General features: G+C 36.2%; 1 protein-coding gene across 5 annotated transcripts in view; it reads left to right on the forward strand.

Annotated features, from left to right (window-relative positions):
- The window catches only part of LOC148953286 (uncharacterized), a 148,876-nt gene that overhangs the window by 129,674 nt on the left and 4,826 nt on the right, over window positions 1-14,376 (forward strand). For all 5 annotated transcript variants that reach the window (XM_089088453.1, XM_089088452.1, XM_089088451.1 and 2 more), the window contains 2 exons: window positions 2,218-2,382; window positions 14,091-14,303. In XM_089088453.1, coding sequence (XP_088944579.1) covers window positions 2,218-2,382; window positions 14,091-14,303 — 378 coding nt within the window. The remainder of the gene's footprint in view (window positions 1-2,217; window positions 2,383-14,090; window positions 14,304-14,376) is intronic.

Here is a 14,376-nt window from a genome sequence, read left to right on the forward strand (position 1 = left end):
CTAGATCACTTTTTAAGCATCAAAAGATATCGTAGGGTAACCAGCCCCCCCCCCCCCCCACGCCTTTTCTTCCCAAATGCATCCGATAAAAATTTTGAGATAGCTATTTTGTTAAAAATAATTCATAAATCATATAACAAAAACTCTGGTGTTGACACAACCCCCCAGGGCCCGGGGGCAGGCGTTGTAAGTTATGCCCTGGGGGCATATATGGTTCTTATGGAAGGGATGCTCGTATAAACTTCAAAAACGGCTCATTTGATCGGAAATTAAAAGTTCTAGTTCACTTTTTAAGAGTTATCAAAGCGCCACTGAAAAGCAGCGCCTTTTTAAGCGCCAATGACGCAGTAGGTTTTAGACTTTTACAGTGAGAGAAGGAGGCAATACCCAAACTCTTGTTTGTAGTGATTTTTGTTCGTTTCAAGCTTGATTTGCATATTCAATTTAAGTCTCACTCGTTTTAAGATTTATTTATTTATTTACATTAATATCTATTGTATGTTTGTTTGCATTAATTGTTTATTTAATTTCTGCTAGTTTTAAGTTTCATTTATGCTTCAATAGCAAAATATTTTTTTTGTTTTAAGCTTGATTTTATATTCAATCTAAGCATTACTCGCTTTAAAATTTATTTATTCATTTATGTTGGTACTTGTTGTATGTTTTTTGCTATGACTATTTATTTAATTTCTGTTCGTTTTGGGTTTTATTTATTCTTTAATAGTAATTTTTGGTCGTTTTGATTTTGAATTTTAACAGGTAATTATATCTGCTGAGCTTAAAATGTCCTTTACTTTTTTTTGAAAAACTTATTTTTCGAAAAGTTTTTATTAATTAATATCAAAGAAATAAAGATGAGGAACTACTACTCACAAATATAAATTGTGTTTGATATTAAAATCCACCGATTTGAATTGCTATTGATATTAAATATTGAAATTGATATTTAAAAAAAATCATCAAACTTGCTAGAACAAGTCGCCCCTTCAAACTTGAGTCCAAAAAATTTGCCCCCAAGGAAAACTTTTCTTTTGGTTAACCCTGCCAATTTCTTATTTTTCCCTGCATTCCATAGAACTTTTTTGCAATTGCTGCAACATATTGAATAAGTATAATTATTGTACTCAATCGAACGCGGTTGAACATCTAAATGCACTTTTTTGTTTAATCTTGCAAACCCATTAAACCTTTGAAACTAAACAAAAATGTTGTTAGCCTATACTGATAGATAAGTATATCAACAATTTTCTATCTGTAAAAGAACGAATTGCAGATTATTTAGCGCTGAAGTACAATAAGCTAATATTAGTTGCAATAGGTTTCAATATGTGCTTTTGAACACCAATTCAGATGTCAAATGAACGCCAAAAATCACCAAAATTAGTTACAATGAGTGCAAAAGTATTCTAAGTTCAGAAGAATTCCTCACTGTGTAGCAGAGAAGAAGTGGAGATAGGGGCTTGGAAATTTGTATCGCTCAATTTTTGTTTCATACCTGTTCTTAAAAAGCATTATTTGTGCAGTATGGCAATTTTTTTTAATAAATTAGGAGTCGCCCCCTAAACAAAAAACCTCCTAAAAGTATGCCACCAAAGAAAATTGATTACCCCTTTATGTATCCTCTGATTGAAAACGCACCTACAGTTAATTTATCTTCCAGTGCACATATTGCTATATACAAACCGTTTTAGTAAAAACAAAAGTGCATGACAGAGACTTCTTGCACAACTTAAAAGCCGTTGTGTCACATTATGTAATGATCACAGGTGGATCTTGATTCAAGGTTATGCTTTAGAAAAGTACTTTTGGTTTTCTAGCACAACTTCTTTCCCTTTTGCTTTCCTTGTGACGGGAAGGGCAAGAACTTATATTCTATTGAGGAGACAAAACTGGAAAATTTTTAATTTTTCTCTAATTTTGCCGAATGTTTTCTTCTCTGGATTCATTTTGATCCTTGAACTCCAAGCCAAGAAAACGTGTGCATTTTTTTTTCAAATTGGGTATTGAACAGTTTTGTCCTCAAGAAAAGTTCTTTCCCCTCCCAGGGGAAAAAATTCTCTCCGGGGAAGATTCTGCTCTTTTTCCCTCCCAGGAAGATTCTACCCCCTTTCCCCTCTGAGGGAGATTTTCCCCTCTTTTCCCTTCCCAGGAAGATGTCCCCCTCTTTTCCCCTCCCTGGAAGATTCTGCTACAACCATAAAATGATTTTTGTTTCAGGTTACCTTTCAGACAACACTTGGTCAGTGCCTTGATACCCACTCTTATCTAACCAATGGAAAATTAGACTTCGAAAAAACGTCAATGGATCTGTTCTTACAAATTGCAAAGTATAAAACTGCGTATTATACACTATACATGCCTATTGCTTTGGGTATGCTAATGGTATGATCTATTTTACTTAATGCATGAATGCCAATAATTCGTAGTTTCTCTGTTAACTTTTGTGAGAATAATTTAAGAATAGGCTATTAAAAAGAAGGTACACGCATTAGAGCCTTACTCAGGATTAAGACTCTAGGTGGAGAGAGTAGGGTGGCAGATAGGGAGACAGTCCTTTTTTCTCTCTCCCTCTCTGGTGTGATCTTGTTTAGCATTTGTAATGTTTTTTTCTTAGGTTATCTTGAAGTACAAGTCTCCTAGCCAGAACTGGTTCTCTCATATTTAAATTTTCGAAGTATTTTTCGTCACAACTCTTCACAATTTAATTGTGTTTTGGCAATTTTTATGACTATCAATTTACCCACGATTTGTCAGTCTTCATACCCAAATCTGTTTATTTACCATAATCTATGTAATCTATTTTTAAATGCCATAAGGCCATTCCAGTGAATTATATACGTTGCTTATATACCTTTATGTGGGTTATTGTAAAAAAACAAAGCACACACCCTGCAGCTTTCTCTGGGCCTTCAAGGAGAAAGGGTTCTCCACTGCTGAGAGCAAGGAGTGTTTCCAGATGTTCTGCTCATGCTTTATTGGAGGCGGAATACGAAGGTTTCCACGTGCAATGCCGGCAACGTGGTCACTGATCACTTGTGAAAACATGAGCATCTACCTTAAAGGAGTCAGGGCGATCTGTAAGAAAGAGGTCAAGACGAGATGATCCGTTTGTGCCGTGATGCGTCTCAAAATTTACAAGTTGTTCCAGCCCGTATGAGAGAGAGAGATCATACAAGTCCGACGCCTCCGTGTCAGTATTTTTGCTACGAAGCCACACGCTATGATGGACGTTGAAGTCCCCAGGGAGGATAATGGCAGACTTAGCGTACTTGTCCCGAATCTATTAAAGGGAGGCTTCAAGGTAGCTGGTAATCTAGCAGGTTGGAGGATTATACACGGTACCAACAATCACGGACTTATTTGGGAGGGTCATCCTAACCCACAGAGCCTCTTCACCTGCTGAATCTGGTATATTTAGGCATGAATATGGTATATGGCTCTGTAGATAAACAGCGACACCTCCTCCTCCCTATCTAGTGCCTTCACTACGTTCAAGATCTCGCCTGGGGAGCGTGTATCCCTGTATTGCAACTTCACTGCTCTGTATGTCATGGTTGAAATTGGTCTCACTGATGCACATGATAGACGGTTTGACCCAGTTCACTAAATATAGAAACTAGTCAAACTCTTAGACCACGAACATTGCAGTGGGTCACCGTAAACAGGTCTGTTTGGATGGTCGGTGGACGTGCTAATGGCCATCTACAAAAGGGCTGTTTTGTCCGAGGTTTTTTATTATTGTCAATCATCACCAGGTAAAGGAAGCTTTGCCAGGTGGTTGGCCCTACAAAACCTATGCATCCATTGCCATGCATGGAACGGTGTCAGAAGGTACTTCATTGCCGCATCTAAGCTTTCTCATTACTTTATTTTTTTTCTATAATCTGGTAACGACATCCAAAGTCAAATTCACAATTTCGTCAAAAGCGCCGAATGAAGGTGAAACAAACAAAAATTAAATTTAAAGTTCAAATTTGAATTTTCACGTTTCCTTATTTGTGTTTCACATATTGAATCAGCGGCTTAATCCCATATTTTCAGTAAACTAAGAAAATAGGTCGAGAAATGGTTACTTTTTCTAAAATTTCCTAAATAAGTGTTATGACTTTTTTTTTCTCAATGATTCTTATCTTTTGGTTTCATTTTTTTTCTGATTTGCATTTGTTCGATAGTAGGTGTAAAATTTGATGGCTTTGACAGATTCAAGATGTGCTTAAAAACACGAGGTTATATTTGCGAGGGTCGAAGGCTCGAACGAGCTGAAGGTGGAACCAAAACGCTAACACGCCTATTTGCCAGCTAAAGAGTTTCGGAGCTTTTAATAGAAGTAGTAAGCTCTTTCACTGCGTCACAGCTTCATAGTACCTCTAACTTACTGGGAAATTACATATAATCGTTTATTCTTTAGCTACCAATAGAAGATTGTTGCTAATACTTTTTAAATGAAACCCCACAACGTATAAAAATACTAGCCTGTTTTCTGATTGCCAACTACTATAGTCTTTCTTCGGTTTTAAAACGCATAATTTCTGATTTCTTTCATCTGCTTTTGACAGCCAATTGGGTGCGACAGGAGGGGGGAAATTTTCTCTCCCTAGATTTTTTGCCAACTTCTCCGGTTTTTGAGAATATTTTTAGGTGGAATTTTCATTGTAAAATGCCTTTCTTGTCATTTTCATTGACGAAGATAGATTTACCCCTCTCCCCACTTAATTTTAAGAAATAAATTTTGTCACCCTTCCCCTCCTTAAAGTTTCGTTAATTGACGCTACTGCAGATAAGCGCTCTTGGGCATGACTGAAATTTTTTTTAATATTAGCTTTAATTTTGCTGTTAAATCACTTGCGAAACAAATATTACTAGCCAATCAAACTATGTAGGATTTGAATATCCTTTTAGCGATTAATTTTAAAAAACGTCTTCCACAAAGCAAGTTTTTCAGAGAAAAGTGAAGAGCTCCATTAAGCCAGAAATGAGCAGAAATAAAGTCAACAAATCTTTCAAGCGTAAAACTACCACAAATCACCATCAATAAATAAATGAAACCCAAAACGAACAGAAATTACAATAAATGACCGATTCAAACTGAAAACAAGCTAAAATTAACAAATTAACATGAGTAGCGCTGACAACCCCCAAGCCTTCTCAAGACCAGAAAATAATTTGCACTTTACTGAAAACAAAATACATTTTTAAATGTTTCCACTTTTTGACTTCAATAAATAAAGAATCCTTGGAAATTTAAGGAATAATTATCAGGTAATGTATAATAAACTGACAATCCATGGTCATTTTTTTCTTCAGAAAAGTGAAAGTTATGTTCTGGTTTTGAGAAGGCTTGGGGGTTGTCAGCGCTACTCATGTTAATTTTAATTCGTTTTGAGTTTGACTCGATGTGAATGCAAACACTGGATGTGTTTGGAAATGAATTGGCTTGGGAGGAGGGCTACTTGCCCTCCAATCTCTTTTCACTCTTAAAATGGCAATATACTTCTTGATTTATTTCAACATCCGCCTAAATATTCCTTGAAAGCTTCACTTTAATACACTTAGCTTGCGTATTAGCAATAGTGTTAGCATTAGTAGCAGTATGCGCATAGCACCTTTTGTTCCTTCAACATTCCCTTCGACACAACTTAAACTTAGTACCATGAACCGTTCCTGAAGCACTTCTGATACGTCCTCTTAACAACCTGTTTGTCAAGTGTATTTCGATTTAGTTCCATACAGTTTCCATATTACCCACATTTTTCGCCTTAATACCCTTAGTTTAACTACCAGCAGTAGTAATAGTAAGAGTAGAATTAATAGTAGTAGCCTTAGCTTTAGAGGTAGTAGAAGTAGTAGAATTTGTAATAGTAGCAGCAGAAGTAGTAGTATAGGTAAAACGGGTAGAAATGGGACGTAATTATTTTCTTTTGGTTAGGTTAACATCCCCCACAACAAGCCCTGTTAGTTTCGACTTCAGAGACCAAACTTTTCCTAAGATATTGTTGTTACGCCCATTTGACAACCTACATACAGACGGCGGGTTTTAATTACTTTCAGCCCCCCCCCCCAAAAAAAAAAACATCCTTGAAAATTTTACCTTCCTAACCTTAGGTATAGTTGTAATAGTAGTCATAGTAGTAGTATTTGTGTTACTAGTAGTAGTATCAATAATAATAGCGGTAGTACCAGTAACAACAACAGTATTAACGTATTGTCTTTACAAGTAGTTGCAATAAAAGTAATAGTTGAAGTAGTAGCAATAGATGTAGCAGTGGTAGAAGTATTAGTAGTAGCGGGCATATATTGTCTTTTGGTCAGATGATTTTCCCCTTTTAACATTCTCTGAGTTCCAACTTAATAACCAAATCAATTGTTGAAATACACTTTTTTGACAATGTGCATGCGCATAACGTCTTTTGATTTAGTTCAAGTTTTCCCTCTATATTCTAATAGAGTAGTGTGGTAGTAGTTGCACTTGTTGTATTAGTAGTGGTAGCATGCAAACATTCCCTTCTTTATCACCTGTCAGATCAATTCCTCAATGTCCCAAATTAATACACTCAGTCATTACAAACTTAGGCTGTTTCGGCTATCTCTATACACATAACGTGTTCTTATTTAGTTCATTACTTCCCCTCAACATTCTCTGAAAGGCTCACCTGTATTGCCTTCGTCTTTTTGTAAGATACAGCTCAAAGATGCATATCTTTCTCAACAACATGTACTATATGTAAACAATGAACGAATTGCCTAACTTACAACTCTTAACCTGAGGACTGTGGGGAGGTTGACACCCCCAAAGACATAATTAACTGGACCTTTCAACAATTCTGAACAAAATAATTCTCTTAAAATTTTGGTTGGATTGGTTTTGGGGAATGATAGGCATGTGGGGGAGGGGATGGTTGCCTTCCATTCACTTTTGACTCTTAAGAAAGGACATTAGATCTTCCAACTTCCAATCAATTGAGCCCCATCCGATCCGAAGTCTATACGACCATCCGTTCCATAAGAACCTTATATGCCCAGGGCATAACTTACAACTTTTGCCCTTGGGCTCTTAAGGGTTGTATCTACCCTGAAGGCATTGTCATATACTTTTTTGACTATTGTGAACAAAATATCTAGCTCACAGTTTTGATCGGATGCTTTTGGGGAAAAGAGGGTGTCAGGGAGGGAGGGAAGGCTAGTTGCCCTCCATTTGATTGGATGTATTTGGGGAATGATGGACGTAAGGGGGGGGCTTTCCTCCGGTCACTTTCGACTATTAAAAAGGGAACTAGATGTTACAATTTCTAATCGAATGAGCCCCTTTCGAAGTTTCTGCGACAACTCATTCTATACGAAGTGCAATGGTCTAAAACCAAAAAAAGGGGGTAGCTACCCTCCGATCACTTTTAATCTTAAAAGGGGGTGTAGAACTTGTAATTACTAGTCCAATAAGACCCCTTCTAAGTTTATACGACCATAAAGACGTTCTTTTATAAGAACCTTATATGGGTTTTCTATAAAAATAAACCTTTCTATTAAAACCTTATATGTCCCCAGGGCATAACTTACAACCCTTGCTCTGAAGGCTTTGGGGGGACATCCTCAAAGACATAATTTCTGGATTTTTAAATCGCCCTGAACAAAATGGCTATCTCAAGATTTTGATTGGATGTGTTTTGGGCAATGATTGGCGTTGAGGGGGGCGGGGCGATTGCCCTCCAATCACTTTCGACTTAAAATCGGCACTAGCTCTTTCAGTTTCCAATAGAATGAGCTCTTTCAATTTCCAATAGAATGAGCTCTTTTTGAAGTTACTACGACAACTCCTTCTATATTAAGTGCCCTGGTCTAAAAACAAAATAAATAATACATTGTGCCCACATCGCTCTTTACTTAGGTAATGCTATTGAGCTGCCTATGATCTTTTGACTATTTGTTGAACAGTTGACTATCTCAATTTTTTTTTATTTAATGCATTTGGTGAAAATAAGACCTGTGTGTGTGGGGGGGGGGGGGTATCTGCCCTCTGATCACTTCGGCTCTTAAAAAGAACACTAGAACTTCTGATTACCAATCCATTGAGCCCCCTCCGAAGTTTATACGACCACCCTTTCTATACAAAACTTAATGCCCCAAGGGCATAACTTACAACCCTTGCCCTGAGGGCTGTTGTGGAGGGTTTTCATCCTCAAAAACATAGTTTTTGGACCTTTCAACTACGCTGAACAAAATGGCTATATCAAATTTTTAATTGGGTGTGTTGTTGGAAATGATGGGCTTGGGGGAGGGCTGGTTACCCTCCAATCACTTTCGACTATTTAAAAGGGAATTATCCCTTTTAATTTCTAACCGAATGAGTCCCTTTCAAAGTTTTACGACAACTCCTTCTATACGAAGTGCCCTGGTTTTAAAATACGACGTTTGTGTGTGTGTTTGTGTGTGTGGGGGGGGGGGGTGTATCTGCCCTCCGATCTTTTTTACTCTTAAAAAGATCACTAGAACCTCTGATTACCAATCCAATGAACCCCCTTTGAAGTTAATTCGACCACCCTTTCTATAAAAACCTTATATGCCCTCAGGGCATAACTTTCAACCCTTGCCCTGAGGGCGGTGGGGGGAGGGGTTGTCGTCCTCAAAGACATAATTTACGGACCTTTCAACTACGCTGAACAAAATAACTGTCTCAACATTTTGACTGGATGTGTTTGGGAATTGATCGGTGCGGTGAGGGCTGGTCGCCCTCCAATTACTTTCGATTATTAAGAAGGGCAGTAGCCCTTTCAATTTCCAATTGAATGAGCCCTTTTTGAAGTTTCTACAACAACTCCTTCTATACGAAGTGCCCTGGTCTTAAAAAAAATATGTACATTGTGCCCACATCGCTCTTTACTTAGGCAGCGATATTGCGCTGCCTATGATGAGAGAGAACACTACCAGTTATCAAACAGTTCGTCGTAACGAACTGTAAATAAGGAGCGACCTGGCTCAATGGTAATCGAAACTCTAAAAAACGGAATTTTGATACCAATAAATACATCAAAAGAATCAAATTTTAATTCTGATTTCAAATATATAAGTTTCATCGAGTTTAATCTTAACCATCAAAAGTTAAGCGCCTGAGAAAATGTGGATGATTTTCAAAAAAAGGAGTAAAGACCGGCTAAAAGTTATAGAATCTTAATGAAAATCACACCATCATATTCAGCGTATCAGAGAACCCTACTGTAGAGGTTTCAAGCTCCTATCTACAAAAATGTGGAATTTTCCATTTTTTGCCAGAACAAAGATCACGGATGCGTGTTTATTTCAATTCAATTCAATTCAAATTTTTTATTTCCTCCAAATACGAAGATTAAAAAAGAAATAAATAAAAATAATAACCGATAATCAACTGGCCATAAAATTATTTTAAACTATATAACAACAAATACGCAAAGGCCTTCAATCAAAATTACCACACAAATTAGCACTTCATTCAATAGATAATAAATTAACAGTTAACAAATTAATACTTCATTCAAAAATTAAATAAAATAAAATAAATTAAGCTTCGTGCGCACCTCTATATAAATTATGAGAAAAAACATTTAATTTGGATAAAAAATTCTTTTGCTTTTTCTCCAAAATATCAACAGGGTTTTTTATTTTATGTGCATTCATTAAAAAAGTATTTGATTCAGATTTATAAAAGCGTCAAAGTAACTTAGAAAAATTAAAAAATGGGGTTTTTACATGCGCAATATTACTAATTCTAAAAAACGGGAGAAGCGATGAAAAAACTAATATTTGAGGCAAAGCGACTGTATTATATACCCGAGCCAGTGATTTCCGAGAAAGAAGATCGCGAAGACAAATTACTGCCCCGAAACTAGACGCTATTCTACTTTTGACTGCTTTAGAAATAGAAGCACGGCATAGAGCTAAAGTTGGTCCATAAGGCACACCAAGATATAAAAAAGATTCCAATGGTTTTAAAATACTATCATAAATACGTACTGAAATTTCTGAATTAACGAGATCATTAGTCTTAGGACCAAGAATTAAAAACTGACACTTTTCAGGGCGAAAACGAAGTCCATGCTCACTAAAAACCTTTGCTAAAACATCTACATTTTGTTGAAGTAACTGAAGTGATCGACTCAAAAGGAGTAAATCATCTGCATAAGCAATCCACAACAGAACATAACCTTTACCATAAATAAAAGTCAACTGAATTTGATCAAACAGCCCCGAAACAGTAATATTGAAAATCAAAGGAGAAATAATGCTTCCTTGTCTCAACCCCCTACATAACTTAACATTTTAATTACTAAACTGATTATTCCACTTAATACGAATACGAGAGAAGCCATACCACTTTTTTAAAATCAAAACTACTGGAAGTTGGGTATTATTCTTCAGAAGCGCAGTCATAGCCCAAGAATGGATAATTGAATCATACGCCGCCACAAAATCTAACGCAAGTGTATAAACTCTAACCCATTGCTTACAAAAGGATATTATTCTTGAAAGGAGGGTATGAGCAACATCCATGCTTAGACCCTTACGGAACCCAATTTGATTCAGGCCTTGGTTACAAGACTCCAAATACTTTAATAAAACTAACTCAAAAACTTTGCTAATCTGGCACGAAACAGTAATCGGCCTGTAATCAGAACATCGATTCGTCTTCCCTCCTTTTTTTGAAAGGGGTGAAGTGGTAGCACGAGAAAAGCTAGTTGGAAGAACTCCAGAAGAAAGAATAGTAGTAAAAAGAGTAGCGAGGAGAAAGATTGCTTTGGGGGATGCCCATTTTATATGGTTTGAATGTATACCATCATGATCAAAAGAATGCTTACTTTTTAGAGCTTTAATTGCTACCGTTACATCATCAACAGAAACAGATATTTTACTATTTGGGCGGGGCTTTGAAATTTCTTCCGATAATAAAGAGCCAAGCCGTGATTCAACTGCCGCATCACCGGATGAAAAAACTTGAATATAATGAGTTATCCAATCATCTAGTTTCAGAGAACTATTAGAATCTAGTGAACAATTATTATTACGACGTCTAGAATTAACCAAACTCCAAAGCTCATTCTTATCACTAGTAATCCTTGAACCAATTTCATCTTTTATAATTTCATTATGCAAACGCAACTCAGCCCGAAAAACACGTTTAGTCAATTTCATACCATCATAAAATGGTCCAGATCGCGGTTTTCCCGCGCAATTCCAAAGGTAACAAGCTTGAGATGTATTCATTTGGCTTTGCTTTAAAATCGGGTTAAGGTTCCAACCTAAAACACGAGATCCACGACGGAAAGAATCAGTTCTAAATACTTTATTAGCCCCGAATTTTAAACTATGAACAATTTCAAGGTAAAATAGGTCAATATCAATTTGATCAACATCCTTAGAATAATTTACAAATATTTTAGCTAAAAGTGCATCTGATTCTTCATGATATTTGCACTTTCCGATCCCAGATCATTTTATTTACAATTTGACTAGAACGATGGATAATTTTAAAAGATGGAATTTGAATATTTAAATGAAAAGAAAGGTAAAAATAGTCATATCCAACCCAATATGAACAGGCTGTGGTAATAACGCTGCATTTGAGACCAGCACATGGTCTAGTTTAGAGCAAGAACCAGAATTTTTTTTTTTTTTTTTTTTTTTTCCCAGGGGTGATCGTATCGACCCAGTGGTCCTAGAATATCGTGGGAGGGCTCATTGGAACGGAAATTAAAAGTTCTAGTGCTCTTTTTAAGTGACCAAAGTGGTAAAATGTGGAATTTTGCCTTTTTTGCCAGAAAAGTTTATTTTTTTTTTTCCAGGGGTGATCATATCGACCCAGTGGTCCTAGAATATCGTGGGAGGGCTCATTGGAATGGAAATTAAAAGTTCTAGTGCCATTTTTAAGTGACCAAAATAATTGGAGGGCAACTAGGCCTCCTCCCACGCTCATTTTTTTTCCCAAAGTCACCTGATCAAAATTTTGAGATAGCCATTTTTTTTCAGCATGTTCGAAAATATTATAAGTATGTCTTTTAGGATGACTTAATCCCCCGAAGTTCCCGGGAGGAGGGCTGAAAGTTATGAACTTTACCCAATGTTAACATATAGTATTGGTTATTGGGAAGTATACAGTACAGACGTTTTCAGGCGAGATTTTTCCTGGTAGTGGGGAGGGGGTCGGGGGTTATGTAGGAGGATCTTTCCATGAAGGAAGTTTTCATGGGGGAAGGGACATTGCTATGAAGGGGACGCCGGACTTCCCAGCATTATTTAAAAAAAAGATCAGAAATTAAATATAAAAAAATAAGTTTTTCAACTGCAACAGCAGCAACATCAAAACTTTAAACAAACAGAAAATATTAAATATATGATTGGGTTCATCCCCTAGTCAATAACCTCACTCTTTAAGCCAAAGATTTGTTAGTAATTTCATAAGAGCTATTTATTCTAATTAACGGCCTTTGAGATAAAGCGGTCATTTTTAAAGAATTGGAACAAAATCCAAACTTTAGCTTAAAGAGCATGATATTGACCAGGGGGTGAACCCCCTAATATACGTATTAAAAATATATGAATATAGAAGTTTGTTATGTAAGTTAATTCGTAAGTTACATATATTTATTACTAATAAAAACGTTCATAAATAAATTGAAACAAGTTTCGAGAAAGCCATTTAACCAAATAAAAGTAAATTAATATTAAAATTTTGTTTTAATTATTCATGTACTGTGAGCCAAGATCAAAACCTGCATTTATTCAAAAACGTTCAAAAATTAAATTAAAAAAACAAGTTTTTAAACTGAAAGTAAGGAGCGACATTAAAACTTGAAACGAACAGAAATTATTCCGTATATGAAAGGGGCTGTCCCCTCCTCAACGCCTCGCTCTTACGCTAAAGTTTGACTCTGTCTCACAACTTTACTTTTTAAAACAATAAAACACTTTAGCGTAAAGAGCGAGGCGTTGAGGAGGGGACAGCCCCTTTCAAATACGGAATAATTTCTGTTCGTTTTAAGTTTTAATGTCGCTCCTTACTTTCAGTTAAAAAAACTTGTTTTTTTTATTTAATCTTACTAAGAAGTTTTCGCTGGTATTGATTAAACAAACATTTTTTTTTTCACAGGGTTTGTATGTAGCATAGAATATTCACAATATCTTCTAAAGACTAAAATGGCTAATGGATCCTTTGGTATCGACTATTACGAATTTCTGATATCCAAAAACATTAATTTTAATCTTTTGGGAGAAAGATATTCACGTGGAAGAAGGGTATTTTTGTAGTACATCTTGAGAAAGGTCCCGAAATCTGTGTTACCGTATTGCCGTTTACTAGAGCACCCCACCACAATCGATGCTAATAACCATATTTTTTCTAGGCCCCTTTTTAACAGTTAGTTTGAAATACAATGTTTTTTAGTCAAAGGCGTTATTTTTATGTTAACAATAGATACTTTTGAATAGAGTGTCTCAACCCAACGAAGTGTAAATTGATTATTTCTCCGATGGAAAATTTGCAACCATTTGGCTATTTGAATTAATTGAACTTAATTAATTGAATTTTAATCAATTATTGGGTCAAATAATCGCTTCCTCGACAACACTTTCCTTATTGTTTAATAGAACTTATGAAACTAGCCAAAGAAAAGGAATGGGAAAGATTTACACACCCCTCGCTACTCTAGCCGCTAAAATTTACAGAAACGGCATAAATCTCGCCTTTGCCACTTTTAATAAGATAAACTAGCGCTTAATTCAACAACACTTGAAAGGCAATTAGCGCCAACTTTGCATTAAATTGCCTTAAATCGTACCATTGTCGACTTGTGATCAGGGTAACAGTCAGTTATACGTTATAACCGATTCTGACTCCAATTCCGACACCAGACATTTTCAATATATCGACTCCAACTCCGACTCCATTCAGCAAAAATTTACTAAAGCTCCGACTCCACGACTCCAACTCCATAGCCCTGCTTGTGATTGCATCATTTTTAGCAATGCTGCACTAAGTCCTAATTTAGTTGCATCCAAAGTAGTTGTACTAGTAGCCATAATATAGCTGCATCCAAGGTGCGATTGCTTGCCTAATCTGTTTCTTTTTCTAGGCTAGAAAAAATGATATAGATCTCCTAAAAACTATAGAAAATACCGTCATACCCATAGGTATATATTTCCAAGTCCAAGATGACTACCTTGATTGTTTTGGAGATCCTAGTACTACAGGGAAAATTGGTACAGATATCCAAGATGGAAAATGCACGTGGCTTCTTGCAAAAGCCTTAGAACTTGGAACACCAGAACAGGTGGCTCTCATTAAGGTACTCCATTCAATATACCATTTGATTGAAGGCGCGTTTTCTCGAGCCAGTCAAAAACGTTTCTACTGATCAC

Source organism: Artemia sp. Qi Xiang Cuo, chromosome 4 (assembly GCF_049724085.1).
Source record: "Artemia sp. Qi Xiang Cuo chromosome 4, ASM4972408v1, whole genome shotgun sequence".
In the NCBI taxonomy this organism is placed as follows: domain Eukaryota; kingdom Metazoa; phylum Arthropoda; class Branchiopoda; order Anostraca; family Artemiidae; genus Artemia; species Artemia sp. Qi Xiang Cuo.